This window comes from Antechinus flavipes, chromosome 2 (genome assembly GCF_016432865.1).
Source record: "Antechinus flavipes isolate AdamAnt ecotype Samford, QLD, Australia chromosome 2, AdamAnt_v2, whole genome shotgun sequence".
NCBI lineage: Eukaryota > Metazoa > Chordata > Mammalia > Dasyuromorphia > Dasyuridae > Antechinus > Antechinus flavipes.
The window spans coordinates 151,076,365-151,095,979 of NC_067399.1; the positions used below are offsets into that span (position 1 = coordinate 151,076,365).

At 34.7% G+C, this 19,615-nt stretch overlaps 1 protein-coding gene across 2 annotated transcripts in view; it reads left to right on the forward strand.

Moving 5' to 3' along the window:
- Positions 1-19,615, forward strand: part of NINL (ninein like) — a 164,696-nt gene that overhangs the window by 38,813 nt on the left and 106,268 nt on the right. For both annotated transcript variants that reach the window (XM_051975818.1, XM_051975819.1), the window contains exon 2: positions 17,053-17,246. In XM_051975818.1, the coding sequence (XP_051831778.1) occupies positions 17,064-17,246 (183 nt within the window). In that variant the 5' untranslated portion in view covers positions 17,053-17,063. The remainder of the gene's footprint in view (positions 1-17,052; positions 17,247-19,615) is intronic.

Genomic DNA, 19,615 nt, shown 5'->3' on the forward strand with positions numbered 1-19,615 from the left:
CTTAAAAAAAAAGAAAACATGGATAGACTTGCATGAAGTAATGAAGAGCAAAATGAGCAGAACAAAGAGAATGTTGTATACAGTAGCAGCAATATTGTTTTAAGAAAAACTGAATAAGTCTATTTCTAAGTAGACATGAAGAAAACTGCTATCTATATCTGGAGAAAGATGTATGTATAGAATGTTTTTTACATATACTTACATATTTATGTTCAGTGGTAGCCATCTCTAAGGCAGGGAATAAAAAAAGAGGGAAAAGATAGTTACATGCAACTTTATTATATATTATATTATATATATTAATAAGAATAGTAAGTCATAATAATAGATGTGCAGCTTAATGTGCAATCACCTTTCCTGCCACCCCATTTCCCTCTCCCACCATTCCACTATGATATGGAAATGTTTGCTTTCTATCTTAAGTTCAAAATAAAATAAATAAATAAAATTTTAAAGCAAAATTTAAAAAAAATACACTATCTTATATGATCCTTGCATAAGAAGGATATTCTTACCCACTGTCAGGTAAGTACTTCCAGTCAGTATTTTACCTACTCCTATTTTTAAAGTTAAGGAAACCAGTCTGAGAGAAGTTAAATAAATGAATCTCAAAGTGAAAAAATGGCAGAGGCAGGATGTAAAATGGTTTCTCTCTGACAGAAGTCCACTTTTCTTTCCGTTGCCTCCTTCCATCCATTGAGACTTAAGACTTTCTAATATACAATTTAAGATGTCACCCTCATCTTTCCAGATAAAGTAAATACAAACCCAAAATGTTTCCTCTCACACCTGCTAATTCTAGGTGAGCGGATTTACATAGTGACCCATTTAGAAGTGGTTTCAAATATCTACTGTTAAGTATCTCTGCTGGACCAACACTTCTGGGCTTCCTAAATCGAGGAATACAGAGAGCAGGCTTCTCTCCTGCTGTCTCTCAGTACAATGTAAGTGAGTTTCTAAGTTTCATAGATTAAATTCTCTCATTACTGTGCATAAATCAAGAACAAACAAAACACCTTGCTGTGCAAATCCTCCAAGGGCTACACTGCACAATTATATAAAGTAAGTTATTGTATAATCTGGTTAACCAACCAGTTTGTTTATGTGGAAGTGTGCTTTACTATTCAAGATAAGAGAGGGGGGAATCTTGGTTTACTGGTTGAAAATGTCTTGGTCATATATTCAAATTTATTAAATAATATCTTAAGGGCCCTATTGTTTTAACAAGTAAGCCAGAAAGGAAAGAATAAAGCAAGCAAGCAGGCAAGCAAGTTTTTTTTCCTTTCTACAGTTTCCTCAGAGAAAGCTGAGCTATTTGGGGGAGGGAGGAATGCATTGGAGAGGAACAAGGGGTGGAGCCTGAAATGAGAATATCTTTATGCATACTTTTTTGTGATTTTTTTGCATTACTATTTGGTGCATGTGTGAAATCCTAAAGAGGATTAAATAATTTAGATTAGATGAAAAGGAAATTGAAGAAGCTTTTCTACTGCCCAAGTATCTAGTAACTTTTATTATTTATAAGAATAAGCAAAAAGTGATCCCAGGAAAGAACAGCATAAATAGGCTTGCTCTGCTACCTATTAAGTTTAGAAGCAGACTGAACAAAATTATTACTTTAGGTTATGCACAAAATTTTAACTTAATGCTAAAAAGGTCTCCTATATGAGCTTTTCTTCTTTTTCTTCTTAGTAAAAGAAGTAAAATAGTTCAGCATTTGAACAGAACTATATTAGATGATAAAACTTCATGAAAACACTAACATCAATGTCTTGCCTAGACTTTGTATTTCTTCTAATACCTAGCACAGTACTCTCTTTCTCTCTCTCTCTCTATATATATATATTTTTTTTTAGTCATTTCAGTGATGTCTGACTCTTCTTGATTCAATCGGGGTTTTTTTTTTTTTTTTTTTTTTTTTGGCAAAGGTACTATACAGGTTTGCTGTTTCCTTCTCCAGCCTATTTTACAGATGAGGAAACTGAGGCAAAGTGTTAAGTGACTTGCCCAGGGTTACAAAGCTAGTAAATGTTTGAGGTCATATTTGAACTCAGGAAGATGGGTCTTCTTGATTCCAGATTCAGCACTCTATCCATTGCACCACTTAGTTGCCCAACAATACTATCTCCATTTTAAAAGAAGTTTTTTTTAAAAATTAACTCAACTATGCCTTGTTCACCTATTCATTATCTAAGACTACATAGAATCATCTCACTTAAAAAAAAAGCTACTTTGAATTTCCAATAATTAGAGTTTAGTCCAAAAGAAAAATCTTCTGGCATAGTAACCATATCATACATAGACTTAAAATTGGATGGAGGATTAGAGATTGCACTCATTTTATAGGTGATGAATCCAAGGCCCAGTAAGTTTAAATGACTTTACCAGTATCATAGAAAATAAGAAATAAAATTTGAATTCAGGTCCTTTAATTCTAAAGCTGGTACTACAATATGTTGCTATTCTAAGTGTTGTGACTTTTAATATGTAAGATCAAGATTCAAATCCTGCTTCTGAAATTCACTAATTATTTGAAATCATTTCAATTCTTTGCATTTCCATCTTATCACCTGTAAAATGGGAATAATAATACCTCTCTGTAGGACCTGCTCCACTAGCTTTTATAAAGCTTCAATGTAAAGAATTGCACATTTTAAAGACATTCACATATGCACTCACACATATTCACACATGCTAACATACATGTCTATGTGTTGTATATATTATAACTACAGTGATTGATTTGTTAAATACTCTGAAGCATGGGCCCTTAGACTTTTTAAAAATCATAGATTCCTTTTAGCAATCTCTAGGAAAGTTTTTGGACCTCATTTCAGAAAAAAATATTGTTTGTTCTTGTTTTTTAATAAGCAATTGAGAGAAATGCTAGCTTTTGTTTAGAAATTAAGGGAAATAGAAATGTTAATTTTTCCCAATCCAAATTTACCTTGGTTAAAAATTCCTGACCTAGAATTGGTCAATTATACTTCAGGGTGGAGTAATTTAAACAAATAATTTTATAATCATATCTGACTCTATTACACTGTTTGGGAGGTAGGGTTTCAGCAAAGATATTGAAGTGGTTTTTTATTTCCTTCTCCAACTCACTTTATAGATGAGGAAACTGAGGCAAATAGGATTAAGTATTTCGCTCAGGGTCACACAGCTAGTACTACAGTTAGTAAGTGTCTGAGTCCAGATTTGAACTCAGGAAGATGAATCTTCCTGACTTCAGGCCTAACATGCTATCCACTGCACCATCTGCTTGCCCTTACAGGGATAGCTTTCCTCCAAATATTATGCAGAAATGGTATTGAGAAAAATTATCAGTTTTGAAAAGGGAAAGAAACAGTTATTCTGGAAAAGGTACTTAGAATCATCTATTATATATAGGTATAAAGAGCCTTATGGATAAGAAAGAAGGGATCTCACACATATTTATCAAGTTTGGGTTTCTAGGAAAAATTAGCAGTAGGAAGATTCTGTTACTTAACTTAAAAAATTAGAATGATTAACAGTGATTGTAACAATAACTCCTTCTAAAATTTGGCCCATTTCACATTTACTGCAACTATAAGTTTATAATGATTATTAAACTGCTTGTAATTTGCAGGATTTGTGATCATATCGTGCTTTTAGTTGCTGTCATAATTCCCGAAGCAGACAGAGATCATGAATTAATCAAGCCACTTTAAGACTTAAAATATTCAAAATCTGGTGCCAAAGAACCTCACTGAAAAGAATTATTCACTGATCCACTGATCCACTGACCACGTGTTTATTAGTAACATTTAAATATTTCTTTCAAATAAGTTTAATTGATGTCTTTTTGTTTTAACATCAGAGTTATTTATGGATGTAATTGAACTTCCACCTGACACCTATTAAATGCTCCCTTGTTGCAAAGTAAAGCAGCAAAGCAAAACCAATACAGTGAATATCTGACATTCTGCAGCTTTAATTCCCACTTCTTGACTGAGAGGACAGAGATGTTTTTCATTATTTGTTTTTTTGGAGCCAAGATTGGTCATTACAATTATTCTTTGTTTTCCTTTTAGCATTCTTTTAACTTACATTATTATAGTCATTTTTTTGTTGGTTCTGCCTACTTCATTCTGTATCAGTTCCTGCAAGTCTTCTTTATCTCTGAATTTCCCACACTCCTTGTTTCTTACAGTACTAAAATATTGCCTTACATTATGTACCCCAATAGTTCAGCCATTTCCTAATCAATTGATAACTACTTTGTTTGGAATTATTTTCTGTTGCTGCAAAAATGTCACTTTGAACATTTTTAAATTATTGCTTTAAGAAAGGCACACTATAAATCAAACTATTTTCTGGTCAAATACAGAAAACAGCTATAATATAATTTAGAACTAAATAAACCTTCTTTGAGGCTCTCATTTAAGCAGTCTGTATTACCATAATTCTGAAGGGGAAAAAAAGTTCCTTTATTGTAGCCACCATTCCCTGCAGTGGAACACCACTAGAGGTCAGGCAACAACTAGTATAGAACCAGACTCAAAAAATATGGGCCAGTCCAGTAAGACTGTGAGGATGTAGGGCATGAAACACAAGAACAATGTGCATACATAATAGAGTACCTGGGAGCCCTAGGCAGAGCCCTTGTGGAGCAACCTTTTTCATAATGGGAAAAACACAGCTGGCCCATTCATTATTATCTCTGTCTCATCCCACAAAGAGTCATTAACATTCCTTACTAATAGCAAGCCTCCATGAATCTGAACATGAAAATGAAGCAATTATCTGAATAATTCAACCAAAGAACTATACCGAACTTCCAAATAACATTTGTCTCAATTACCCAGGGAAGGTGGCTTTAGGCATGATTTCAGCATATAAATGTTCCAGTTCAAGGCTTTTCTTTGGTTGTATAGAAACATAAGCTTTCTAACTGGTGCCCAAAACCTTGGTTCCTTACTCTTTTTTGGCTTACTTCTGTAGAGAAGACAAACTAATATTTTACTTTCAAATTAAACACATGTTTAAGCAGGGATGACAAGTCCTCATCTTGTGATAGCACTGGAGTCTGTTTTCATAGACTTTAGAGCTGTAGGGGTTCTTATAAATCACTGGACCTCAAAGGATATTCTGGGGATCCTTGGGGGGTCTCTGAGACTTTTTCAGGGAGTCCATAACTTTAAAACAATTTTCATAATAATACTAAGACATTTTAAGCAGCAACAAGCAACAACAACCAATGAAAGTCTAACTAATAGATTCAGAGAAATAGAATGATTTGTTTCACTCAAAAAAATAAACACTAAGCACCTGGCTTTGTACCAAGCACTGTTCTGAGCACTGGCAATGTAAAGAATGGTAAAAGATGGTTCCTACTCTCATGGAGCTCATATTTTGGACTGGGAGACAACATGCAAACAACTACATATAAACAAGATAAATTATAGGATAAAATGGAAGTAATTAACAGAGGGAAAGGATGAGAATTTAGGGGGATTGGGAAAGGCTTTTTGTAGAAAAAAGGATTTTAGCTGTGTCTTGCAGGAAGCCAGAAGATGAATGTGAGGAGGAAGAGAATTCCTGGGGGGAAGAGAGGAAGGAGGCAGCAAGTGAAACTACCTGGAGTTAGCATTTGGAGTGTCTTGTGTAAGAAATAGTGCAAGGGGTGGAGGTTGGGGAAGTATAAAACCACTGAAAAGTTATGGCAAGCAGATAATAAACTGAGGATTTTTCATTTGATCCTGAAGATAGTAGGAATTCAGTGAAGTTTATTGAAAGGGATATGTATGTGTGACACTGCTTTAGGAAGATCAATTTGATAGCTGAGTGGAGGGTAGATTGGAATGGAGAAAGACTTTAGGTAGGGCGACCAATTGATAGACAATTACTCTTGTCCAGGCCTGAGGTGATGAGGGCTTTGTAGCAGGGTGATGGCAATGTTAAAGAAGAGAAAAGAGCTAGTCATATAGGTAATAAATATCTTGAGATTTGAACCAAAGTCTTCTAATTCCAAATCTACTTACCCCTATCTTGTGTTGTGAAATTATCTAAAATTTTTTAATAGTAAAATTAACTTGAATTTGAATGGGGAAAAAAAGACAACAAATCCACTTAGAAAAGCATGGGCAACAAAGAGATCTCATTAAGGTTTTGAAACTACAGTCACTATATTAAATGTCTTTAACTTACAATTTTTAATATATATTTTTTTGTTTTTCAATATACATGCAAGGATAGTTTTTAACATTCACACTTGCAAAACCTTGTGTTCCAAATTTTTCTCCCTCCATCCTCCCTCTCTTAGATAACAGGTAATCCATTATAAGGTAAATATGTGCAATAGTTCTAAACATATTTCTATATTCATCATGCTGCACAAGAAAAATCAGATCAGAAAGGGGAAAAAAGAGAAAGAAAAAAACAAGCAATGACAAAAACCCCTTAATTTAGATTATTTTAATTCAATAGATTGATCTAGTCAATTTATTAATTAATTTTATTAATAATCTAATAATGCATTAGCAGATTAATTTAAATTAGAATTGCTGTTGCCAGACCCTGCCAATAAATAATCAGAATCTGGACACTTAAAAATAAAAGAGGAAAGAACACCAACCATTTGTTATTTGTTTGTTTTGAAGAAAAGGTTAAAAAAAAGTCAGGGAGAGGAATGAGTCATGCTGAGCTTTAAAATAATAACAACAAAAAAGTTACAGTTTGTTGCTTTACTTCATGATTCAAAATAGTTAAAAATATAGTTTGAAATACATAGTATAGTTCAAATTTAGTTCTAAAATACTCTTCAAAGTAATCCAAAAACTATTAGTTGCAGGAATTAATCATCAGTCTGTAGATGGGATGTTTTAGATTTTGAGTCTCCCATACTTGAATGTGTCAGATGTTCTCATCATTCACAGTATCCAGACAAAAGTGGTTTAAACCTGGATAAATCTCAGGATAAATTACCTCAAATAAACCCTCATCCTAAAGCATTTTTCAAAACAGAGGAGAATGAAACTTTGTGGTATTTTATTTTCTAGAGAGCACAGTGAAAAGGGATGGAACTGGTAAAAATCAATAAAAATAAATTGCAGACCAGGACTATTTTTTTGGTTATCCATCTACAAAACTGCATCAGAGACTTCATACCATCTAAGGGAAGGGATAGATGTATAAAACAGAGTAAAATTCCCCAGAATCACTGATGTTTTTTAGTCATGTTCCACTCTTTATGACCTCATTTTTGTTTTTTCTTTTTTGGCAAAGATATTGGGGTGTTTTGCCATTTTGTTTTCCATGCCCAGGATCACATGACTAAGTAAAGCCAGACTTGAATTCAGGAAAATAATTTTCCTAATGTCAGGTCTATCCTTCTATCCATTGCACAACCCAGCTGCCCCAGACACCCACTTAGCCAGGTGCTAATAGTTATAAACTATCTTCAAATCTCCCATAAACTGGTATAAGTGGATATGTGTTTTTCATTCCATAATGTATTCTTGGCACCTTTCCAGAATGTTTTTCACTTTCAACTTTCCCAATCCAAATTCTCCTCACCAAAACCTTCTAAGAGCTACTTGTACTTACCCTGTGAAACTTTACCACCAAGAAAACTAGCCAAAGCTTATCTCGTTTCCTGAACTCTTAGAGCTAGCTAGCTAGTTACATTCAGATAGCATTTTGGGGTTTGAAAAATATTTTTACATGTTATCTCCCTTGATCCTCACAATAGCTCTGTGAAGTAAGTACTATTATTATCCCCATTTTACAGATGAAGAAAATGAGACTGAGAGAGTTTATATGACTTGTACAAGGATCATACAGCTGCTAAATACCCGAGTTAGAATTTGAACTCAGATCTAGCACTCTATCCACTGAGCTAACTGAACATTTATTATCTGCCACATATATTCTGGCTACTTCAATTTTGGGCAGATAGGGGATGCCATAGTGCCTACAGCACCAAGGTTAGAGTCAGGAAAACTCATCTTCCTGAATTCCATTTTGGACTTGGACACTTATTAGACAAGTCACTTCATCCTGTTTGTCTCAGTTTCCTCATCTGTAAAATGAGCTGGAGAAGGAAATGACAAACTACTCCAGTATCTTTGTCAGGAAAATCCCAAATGAGGTCAGAGAGTTGGAAAAAACTGAACACACACACACATATACACATTTCAGTTTTAGAATATTGTTATATATAAACTTTTATGATTTTAATCTTTGACAGCAGAAGCCATGTCATATTTTTTCTATTCCTCACAGTAGTCAGCAATGTGGTCAGATAGATGCTTAGAAGATATTAGTTTTACTTGATTGATTTAGTTTATTTTAAGAAGTTGTATTGCTGCCTTCTTCTTGTATATTATAATGACTTTCTCTTAAATTAACCCCTCTTTTTGAACATTTTCTCATAAGAACTGAAGAATATTTCTTTTAAAAATTGAATAATAGCTTTTTATTTTCAAAATGCATTCAAAAATAGTCTTCAACATTTACCCTTGCAAAACCTTGTGTTCCAAATTTTTCTTCTTCCTTTCCCTTCATCCCTTTCCCTAGACAGCAAGTAATTCAATATATGTTGAGCATGTGTAATTCTTCTAAACATATTTCCACATTTATCATTCTGTAAAAGAAAAGTCAGAACAAAGAGGGAAAAAAATGAGAAAAAAACCAAGCAAGGTGAAAAAACCATATTGTGATCCACATTCAGTTCCCATAGTGGAAGTGAAGAATATTTAAGGAAAACCAATGGTTTCTAGCAAACTGGTCTGATTGGATTTAGCATATTTCACACCCCCACTCCCAAATTCTGTACAGAAAGTAGAGGCATATGTTTAATTTTGACTGATTGAATTTAAATGAATTCTATTTGGAAGATTATTATGTAGAAGAGGGATTTGACGGTTTGTTTTTGGCCTCAAAGAGTAATGGGTGTAGGTTTTCAAGAAGCAAATTTAAGCCTGGTATAAAGAAAAAACTTCTTCCCAATTACAGCTATCCAAAAGTATGATGGGCTGCCATAGGAGGCAATGGTCTTACAGGAGGATTTCAACTTAAGGATGAATGAACATCTTAGGGATGTCGGAGGAAGGAATTCTCTTTCAGGTACAAGTTGTATTCCATAGCTTTGGAAGTCCCTTCCAATTCTGTGATTGTTATCACCTTTCTTTCAACTCTTAAAGGAATTGGCTTGGTCATTCTTTTTTATTTTATTTTATTTTAAAATTTTATTTTCTCTCTTTTTCCTCTCCCCATGTCCCTTTACTATGGTGATTATTTTAAATCAGGATTGATAGAGCATGATTTGGAAGTTCAGAAAGTGGATAGGAGAAATTTTAAAAATTGTTTTGGTTCTATCTACGTGTGTGTGTGTGTGTGTGTGTGTGTACACTAGTGATCTGAGAACCTACCATCATGGGTCATAACTTTCAGTCTTAAAAGAAAAAGAAGGTAGGACTAAATGGAGAGGAGAGAAAAAATGAGGGTTTCTGAATTGCCAGTCTCTTTTTTCAGTGGACGGCAGCTGTTTAATTGATGCTGGTTGTTCTGTATTGTTTCTTGACTTTGTCAATGACCCTTGTTTTACACTAGGTACATATAAATTAGAGAAACAGATAAACACATTGTTGAATGTGGTTGCTGAATAGCCCAAGTATGTATTGTGTACAGAATAAGTTTGGTCTATTAATAGCTGGCTCATGGCTTACTGTAGAGGCTCAAAGCTTGCTTTCTCCCTGATGCAAACTGAACCATTAGGTACTCTCTAATTTGTACTTTCAAAACTAATTCTGGGGGTTCCAAGACAATCCTGGGAATAAAGATCACACTCCTGCATGAACCCCTTCTTTTTTTTTGAGATCTTTTCCCTATTATTAGTACAAAACCTGGAAAAATCTCCAAACTGGGATAATTCTGATTAGATCTAAACTGATTCTTCCAAAGTAGAAATGGAATGGAGTGCATCTCATAGACTCAGATTTAAACTCCCAGGACAGTCCCAGGACCTATTATAGATTCAAAACCAACTCAGAATATAGATCCTTGAGTTCATTTTACCCTTGATTCTTTATTTTTTCCCCTATATATTTCTAGATGATTTAAATATGTTGCTTTTACTTCAACATGTTAAGAGATTCATTCATGGTGAATGAAATAAATCTTAACTCTTGGAAAATGTGAAAAAAATGAATGTCTAATTCTTAGGTAGAGCTCTACAGGATCACAAAAGAAATAGCCAGTTTCTTTTTCTTCTGAATCTTTTCAGGCATAAAGATGCATCAGATATTACAATAGAAAGGATACAGGTTTAGGAATCAAGTGGATTCCATTCTTATCTTGGCTTTGCCACTAATCCTATATGTGGACTTTGAGTAAATCATTTCATCTCTCTCTGCTTCAATTTATTCATTCTATAAAATGAGGAAGTTAAGTTTTTTTTCAACTCTAAAATTAAAGGACCCATAAAAATGTTTATTCATTCAATAGTACCTATTGTTCAGCAGTGCTACTCCAGGTAGTACTATTGAAGGTTGAATCCCCAATCAAAAAGGACTGAGGAAATCAGGTTAAAAGATTATATGACAATACAAGTTATCACTATTATAGAAAAAAAAGAGCAATTTCAGTAGCATTTATTATATGCCTACTATGCATAGAATATCTAGGCCAAATGCATATCCTAATAATGACTTGGTAGTGACATTTTCATATTTGTATGAAGGGCAGTCAGCATACTTGAGTTTTCATCGCTGAGCTATGCAGTTAGACCAGGTCATTGTCAAGATGTTAATATTTAGGATTCTAATTTAATGCTCCTTCTGGACTCACCCAACTAGATATGCTCTGGGGAAACATAAGCAGTGTCTATTGATGTTCAAAAACTAGAGTTTATATTTCCTAAGTATCCTCAAGGATTTGGCAGCCAATTAAAGTAAGAGAGGACCCTTGAGGTCCAAGTTTGCAATTTTTAAATCATTCCAGAGCTCAAAAACCCTCCCATAGGACCATGAATGTAATACTTTTTACAAAACTTGGAAGGTAGTTCAGTTGCAGGATATTGCTGAGGCAGGATGGGATGGCATTCATAAATAAACTCAGATGTGATGAATTATGTGAAATGGATACTTGAATGACATATGGATTAAAATACATGAGGATAATGTAGAATCACAGTTTTGATGGACTATAGTCAGGAGTGTAAAATAGCAGCTAAGTAAGCAAACACTCTCTTCATCTGTATTGAGAGGCATGATGTCCAGGACTAGGCAAGTGATGGTTCCACCAAACCCTTAGTTTACTGTGGAAATCACATCTAGACTGTCATATTCTATTCTAAGTATGATATCTATAAATAAGAGAACAACCAGAAGAGAGTAATCAGAATGGCTCAGTGCCTCAAGAGAATTCTTTTTGCTTTTTTACTCCTCTCTTTACTATAATTACTGACTTATTTCCATAAGATCTTTCTCTAACATGCCATAGAAAGCTCTTTATTCTGGATGCTCACTCTATCCCTAGATTCTCTCTCATACTGAAAGCATCCTTCTACCTTGTGGCCTTTCCCTCTGATTGGCTACTTCCTTCCAGAATCTTCATTTGAAGGAAGAAACCAAGACCAAATATGTTTTTATTCTTTTCCTGGTTGCATTACTGACTTTCCTCAGTATTTTACTTTACCCTCACTCCTTTCTCAGTTTCCTTTTTATATGTAAGCTTCCCCTTAGAATGTAAGCTTCTTGAGGGTAGGGACTATCTTTTTTGCTTGTAGTTTAATCAGTCACTCAATAAACATTTATTAAATGCTTACTGTGTCAGACGCTATGCTAAGCTCTAGGAATATAAAAAAAAATTCTACATACACACATATATGCACATATATACACATATCTGTATCACACACACATATATATGGATATAATGGATATATATATATATATATGTCTGTATGTATGTATAGCAAGCTATATACAGGATTAGTAAAAAATAATTAACAGAAGTAAGGCTCTAGAATTCATAGGGGGATATTATAAACATTTAGCACAGTGTCTAACACATAGAAAGTACTTAACAAATGTTGGTTAACTTGACTTATGATGATTGAAGAAAAAGTTAGCATGTTTGGTCCAAAGAACAGACTAACTAGAAAGGTAGGGAACATGAAAACCAAGTAATTGAAATTCTGTTAAGGAGAAGAAAAGTAAGACTTGTTCTGTTTGGTTCCTAGGGTAGAACTAGGAATAATGATAGATTAAGTTGCAAAGAGGCAAATTTAGACTTGGCAGAATGAAAAATTTCCTAATCCTCAAAGGTGCTCAAAAGCAGAATGGGCTGCATCTGTCTTTGATATCATCAAAAAAAGTAGCTGCCTTAAACATTCTTGCTATGTTGAAGTTAGACTTCAAGAGCCTAAGCAGTTGCAAAAACTTCATTCAGAATGCCAGGTAGGAATCTAAGGAGACTTTTTGAGCCACTGGATTATGCTCAAAGACAGTGTGATAATAGGAACAATTCAAGTGTTCCAAGAGTGCTGGTTGTGTTATCTGTGCCATAAAGGAAAAAAGAATCCATGAATACAAGATCTCACAAAGTTGATTATGAAGTTGCTGAACCAAAAAGAGCTATTTCTAGAGAGGATTCTGAAAGACCAGGTGCCCACTTAAATGGTAAAATAGATGTTTGTGGGTGGTATTAAGAAAGGTACTAAAGAGAACCACTTAAGAGACTACTTTGAACAGTAAGAAAAGATGGAATTGATTGAAAACGTGACTAGCCAAGGCAGTGGCCAGAAGGGGACCTTTGCTGTTGTTACTTTTGATGACCAGGACTGTGGATAAGTCCTTCAAAAATGCCATCTTGTGAATAGTCACAACTGTGAAGTAAAGAAAACCTTGGAAGGAAAAATTATTCAGTGTTCCATCTAGTTAAGGAGGCCGAAGAGATTTTGGGAACTTTGGTGGTGACTGTGGATTGTTTTTGGTGGAAAATTTGATAGAGAGGAAAAACTAAAAATTGCACCTATCTAAGAGTGAAGAGGAGTGATATTGAGTTCCCACCATCAGAGATCTTCTTTTCAATCAAGGCTGGACAACCACTGATCAAGCATGTTGGTAGTAACCATTCTATTCTGAGTATGAACTAGAGAAGTTGGTCTCTAAGTTACTTTCTAACTTGATGAAATTCTTCATAAAAAAGAAAAATTTTATATTTTTCTACCTATTGATCAGATAGAGTATATTTAAACTCTTTTCATGACAAGCACTTTCAAATACTTAAAGAAAGCTATCTTCTTTCCGCTCTTTCCCTGCACCTCCTCCTACAGTCTTTTCTTTTCTTTTCTTTTTTTTTTTTTTAAAGGCATGTGCTTTTTATTATTAGGTTGATGGATACAAAATAAGGAGAAACATGGAATACAAGGACAACATATAGACTGTATATTTATCAATTTGAGATTTTCTATCTCAGGGTCCTAATTCTCATCTCTGCTCCAGGATCAAGATGTCTCCTACTTTCTTTTTTTTTTTTTCTTTTTTTATTTTTTAAATAACTTTTTATTGATAGAACGCATGCCAGGGTAACTTTTTACAGAATTATTCCTTGCATTCACTTCTGTTCCAATTTTTCTCCTCCCTCCCTCCACCCCTTCCCCCAGATGGCAAGCAGTCCTTTACATGTTGAATGGGTTGCAGTATATCCTAGATACAACATATGTGTGCAGAACCGAACAGTTTTCTTGTTGCACAGGGAGAATTGAATTCAGAAGGTATAAATAACCCGGGAAGAAAAACAAAAATGCAAGCAGTTTATATTCATTTCCCAGTGTTCTTTCTCTGGGTGTAGTTGCTTCTGTCCATCTTTGATCAATTAAGGCTCTCTTTATCGAAGAGATCCACTTCCATCAGAATACATCCTCAAACAGTATCATTGTTGAGGTATATAATGATCTCCTGGTTCTGCTCATTTCATTCAGCATCAGTACATGTAAGTCTCGCCAGTCCTCTCTGTATTCATCCTGCTGGTCATTTACAGTCTTTTCTTCTAAAGGAAATTGAGGCAAACAGAATTAAGTGACTTGCCCAAGGTCACATAATAGTACATATCTGAAGCCAAATTTGAAGTCAGAAAGATGAGTCTTCCTGATTTTAGGCCTAGTGCTCTATCTACTATGCCATCTATCTGCTCATCCTGGAAGAAACACAGTGCTAACATTTTCAAGTAATAAAGACAATCACTTTATATGCATATCTGCAAGTTTTGAGAAGGCAGATAAAAATTCCAAATCTGTCCAGTCATTGTAATATCATACTCAAACTACTAGTATGTCTCAATTAAAATTCTAATTCAGAACAGAATTCATTAAAAAAAAAAAAAGAAAGAAAAATGCTAAAACACTTTAAAAATTTTTTTCACTATTCTTTTTCTTAGCAAGAACAGATCCCACTATTCCAGTAGAACAGAAGGCAGAAACTTTAATTTCTGTGCTAGCTTCTCCACTGCTTAACATAGGATCTTGCACATAATAGGCACTTAATAAATATTTGTGGAATGGAAAGGAATTTATTCATTTATCCAATAAATGTTTATTGGGTGCTAGACAAAAATGACAATTTCTGCCCTCAAGAAACTTACCTTTATCTAGGAGAATGTCATGCATTTGTGATTACACATTATACAAGGGAATAATTAAAGTGAAGAAAAGATCAAGATAAACTATTCTAGAAAAATTTGAGAAGGAAGAAAAGATTTTCAGACTCAGGAGAATCAGAAACATTTTCACAGAGGAAGTGGCACCTGACATTTCTACTTGAAGGTAGGAATGAAAGTATACATACCGAACATGGAGGTCAAATCAAATCAACAAGTATTTATTAAGAACCTGCTATTTGCTGAATATTGTGTGAAGAAGTTCTAGATTGACAAATACAAGTGAAAAAGAAAAATGGTCCATGCTCTTAAGAATTCTAATTCTTACATTCTAATAGGAAAAGAGGACACATAAAAGTAAGCTGAAAAATAAATGGAGTATGTGGAGAGGGGTCATATTATCAAACAAAGTGGAATTGGCCTCTGACCCTATGGGTGGCTAAAATCAGACAGACCACGCTAGAGACAGGAGAGCAGACATCAAAGAGGAGTTTAATTACTTTCAAAGTGAGGAAAATGCTTAGAAGTTGAAATTTTCCTGAGAAAGCTTAACATGCTTTGTATATATATTTGAAAAAGACAAGCACACAAGAGCTGTACCATGATATAATTATGCTTAGACTTGAATAGCACTTCTCACAGCAGGCTCATGCATTGACCATACAAGTGTTCCTGCATCCTGTGGAAACAGTCTCCAAGTTGATTGTCTCATGATAATATAGAACCAAAGTTAGCAAAGTGGAAATAAAAGTGCAGTACCTAGTTTATTTCACTTGACAGTTATAAGAAAGGGATTGTTAGCATGTTAAGAGACGTGATGGATGACTCTCAGGTCCTTGGGAAATAGAGGGAGCCCCAATAAATTTAAAATCATCAGTGAATACCTGATGCTGGTCAAAGTAATACACTTTGCCAGAGGATAAAATCATCCAGAGCACAAAGGATTATGCCAAACTCAAGGCACAGCCTCTTTGCTGAGCCTTATCTCTGGAAAACAGAGTGTCTCCAAATATCCTGACAGTGTCATGGGGGAAAAAAATAAAGTACAGAGAATCAAGAGTGGAGTCCAGAGAGGAATGAGCAAATGAACATGACTGGCCTTGTACTTTCCTTAAATTGGAGTTTTGGGAAAGAGGCAACCAGTCAGGAAAGGGCTACAAGGGTTTAATTATCTTCCAGAGTGAGAAAGCTGTGGGAACATGGTGATTTTCCAAGATGAGAAGTATGTAGTAATCATGATAGCCATGTAAGGCATTATGGTGGAAGACAGCTATTGTGAATGTAGAAAAGAGAGATGGTATATATATAAGATTTGGAGAACAGCTAGCAAGTGAAGTTGGAGGAAGCACAGAGGTTGAAGAATAGAAATGGAAACAAAAATGGAACTACAGATTGGGAATAGAAGGTGATCCAGGGGCCAATATCACGGTTTATCATTTTGGAGTTAGGTGAAGGATGATTTGGAGGGAGAGAGACTGGAGGATTGGAGATCAGTTAAGAAGCTTTCTGTACTCCAAGTGAGACATGTTAGGGCTATGAGCTGGCATTGTGGTCATATGAGTGGAAAGATGGGAATCTAATTAAAAGATGTCATGAAAGTTGTACTGGTAGGAATCAGTAACTGATTGAATGTTATAAGTGAGGAAGAGGCAGTAGTTAAATATGACTCTGAGTTCTTGATAGAATAGTAATGCTATCAGTTTGGAGGGCAAGGTAGTTATGAGAGAGAATGATAACTTCAGCTTTGAGCATATTGAATGATAGGTTCCAGTGGGACAGGCAGGCAAAAATCAGAGAGAGGAAGTTAAAGTATTTCTTCCCGATAGTTGATTCTGGTTAAAATATTTGATACATCTAACGCTTCAAAAATTATATTCTGTTACACAAATTATCAACTGTATTGTTTTTACAATAGAATAATAGGTATGATAGAGAAAGAGTACTAACTTTGGAATCAGAGAGTCTGTGTTGGAATTCTGGGTCTACCCCTTACTCTGTGACCCTGGTTTAAATCACTTTACCATTCTGGGCCTCAGTTTCCTCATTTATAAACTAAGGGGGTTTGATTAAGTGATTTTTTTAAAGTTCCTTTCCAACTTGAAATCCTGTGTTCTTATAAATTTAGTGTTCCTGTTCAGTTCTTAGGGCCACAACAGTATTCTTCTGGGCTCTTTTGTCATAAGGGAACAGAATTTTCCCATCTTTGTAACCCTAAGGAGAAGTTCTCTATATAACTTTGTCATTTCCTGATGGATTAGAAAATTAAGTTGACTAATTGTGTGTGTGTGTGTGTGTGTGTGTATGTGTGTGAATGTGTGTGCATATGTACTTGTGGGTGCCTGTATTTAGAATTCAGAGGAGGAAGACTATAACATTTTGCCCAAATATGCTAATTTTTAATTTTCTTCCCATTGACATTCATAGGGTGCTATGGGATGGATGAGGAAGAAGAGAGCAAATATGTGGCTCAGCTCAAAGAAGTCTACAGTAGTTGTGATGCCGCAGGCACAGGATATCTGGGCAAAGAGGAACTAACAGAATTGTGCCAGAAGCTTCATCTGGAAAGACAGCTGCCTCTTCTTTTGCAGACACTTCTTGGGAATGACCACTTTGCCAGGGTTTGTATTTAATCTAACTGTATTATTTTAAAAGTGATTTGTAAATGATGATCATATATGGCTGTGGACTAGGTCTTATGTGATAAGGACCATCAAGACTTAATCCTTGCCTATATTTAATAACACTTTATGGTTTACAACTTACCTTATATTCAGCACCTGCTTTGGTCCTCAATTTGTGAAATGGGTCTTAAAAATATTTTGAGTCTCATTTTATAGTGGAAGAAATGAATTTAGAAAGTGATACTCAAGATACATAGTAAATGGCAATGCTGGGGCTCAAACCCCAGATCCTCTAAATCCACTGCTTCTTCACTACTAGAGTCTTTGTTTGAAGCTCATAATGGAAGATAGAACTGATAAAAGTGCACAGATAAACCAATACAAGAGAACACATATTAGTTTAGTCATCCAGTTATCATTTATTTTGTCTCCTGTATTTCAGGCACTGTGCTCAGTACTAGGGATACAAAGAAAGGAAAAATCTCAAGGAGCTCACAGTCTTATGGGAGAGGGAGAGCAATGTGCAAACAGAAGAAGTCAATCAACAAGGTCAAAAGCTACAGAGAGGTTGTGAAGGATAAGAAACTAAGAAAAGGCCATTAGATTTGAATTAAGAGATCACTGATAATTTTAGAGAGTCATGTAAACCCAGAGAGGAGACAGTATCTAGGCGATCAATGATTCACAGTTGTATTTGATGTATATAGCACTATATATTAATTTTGATAAAATATTATTTTTATTGTGTTGCTTTGGCCCACCATGAATTAAAAAATATTTCCAATTCTCTCTTCATAGTAGATCAGATTAAGACTGAGTCTTCTCTAGATAGGATACTTACTAGTCAAGCTATTGAACTATCATTATTGTTCATCCTTTATTTTTGAAGAGGATCAATGGCATCATGGTGCTGAGGTTAAGGTACACAGTGTATTCAACTGTGACTAATCTAATACCAACTCAGAAGGTTCTGCCATAGGTCAGATAGAAATAGCTTGTTTGAACATCTGAGATGGCAATGTCTCTAGATTTGTTCATCTCCCATTTCTTTTGAGCTACTGAAATTCTGCTTTGCTCAGAGAGCACAGAACCTTCTTTAATATGGGCATGCCATGCTGGGCAGTTCTGTGCCACTGTCTCACATGTCTCGTAATCAATACTAAAGTTCTTCAGAGAGAGTGTCCTTATATTACTTCTTCTGACCTCTGTGTGAACATTTGCTTGAACTCTGTATAAAATAGTCTTTTAGGTAAATGCATGTTTGGCATTCAGGCTATATGACCCACCCTTTGGAATTGTGCTTTAGAGTAGAATTCGAATATTTAGCAATGCAGATTGAGAGTACCTTATCTTACCTATGATCTTCTTAAGACAATTCAAATACTATTATTGTAACTAATTTCTATCTTACATTTTAGAAGAATTTTTTTGCTATTAATGATCTCTGTTTTTTTTAAAATAGCATTTTATTTTTTCAAATACATGCAAAGATAGTTTATAACATTCACCTTTGCAAAACCTTGTGTCCAGATTTTTCTTTCTCTCTTTCACCTTTCCTCTTCCCCTAAACAACAATCTGATATAGATTAAACATGTTCCCTTATTCTAAGAAAAATCAGATCAAAAGGAGAAAAAACTATGAAAAAGAAAAAAACCAAGCAAGCAAACAAACCACAACACTATGCTTTGATCCACAATCAGAATCCATAGTTCTTTCTCTGGATGAGGGTGGCTCTTTCCATCAGAAGTCTATTGGAATGTCTTAAATCACTTCATTGTTGAAGAGTCCAGTCCATCCTAGTAGATCACATAATCTTCTTGTTATTATGTACAATGTTCTCTTGGTTCTGTTCATTTCACTTAGCATCGCTTCATGTAAGTCTTTCCAGGCTTTTTTGTATTCAGCCATTCCCCAACTGAGGCCTTTTCTTTTGATTTTTCAGTTCCTTGCCACTACAAAAAGGACTGCTGCTGCAAACATTTTTGCACATGTGGGTCCTTTTCCCTCTTTTATGATTTCTTTGGGACACAGACCCAACTAGTCTACTGGATCAAAGAGTATGCACAGTTTTATAGTCCTTTGAGTATAGTTCCAAATTGCTCTAAAAAATGGTTGGATCTCAGTTTTTAAAACATTATGACAAATTTTCCTTTGTTTCATGGATCGCAATAAAGAGTCAGATTTCTGTTTTTGCACAGTTTTATCTTAAAATGTAAAGCACAAGTTGCTTTTCTTTGGTTTGTTTTAATGTTGAATATGCTGCTATTTATTACAAGACATTCAATAACATTAAGATAAAACTTTTTTTTAAAAAAGGACTAGAGAATATAATCAAAATACAGATGTCTCAGCTGCTGACTAGAAG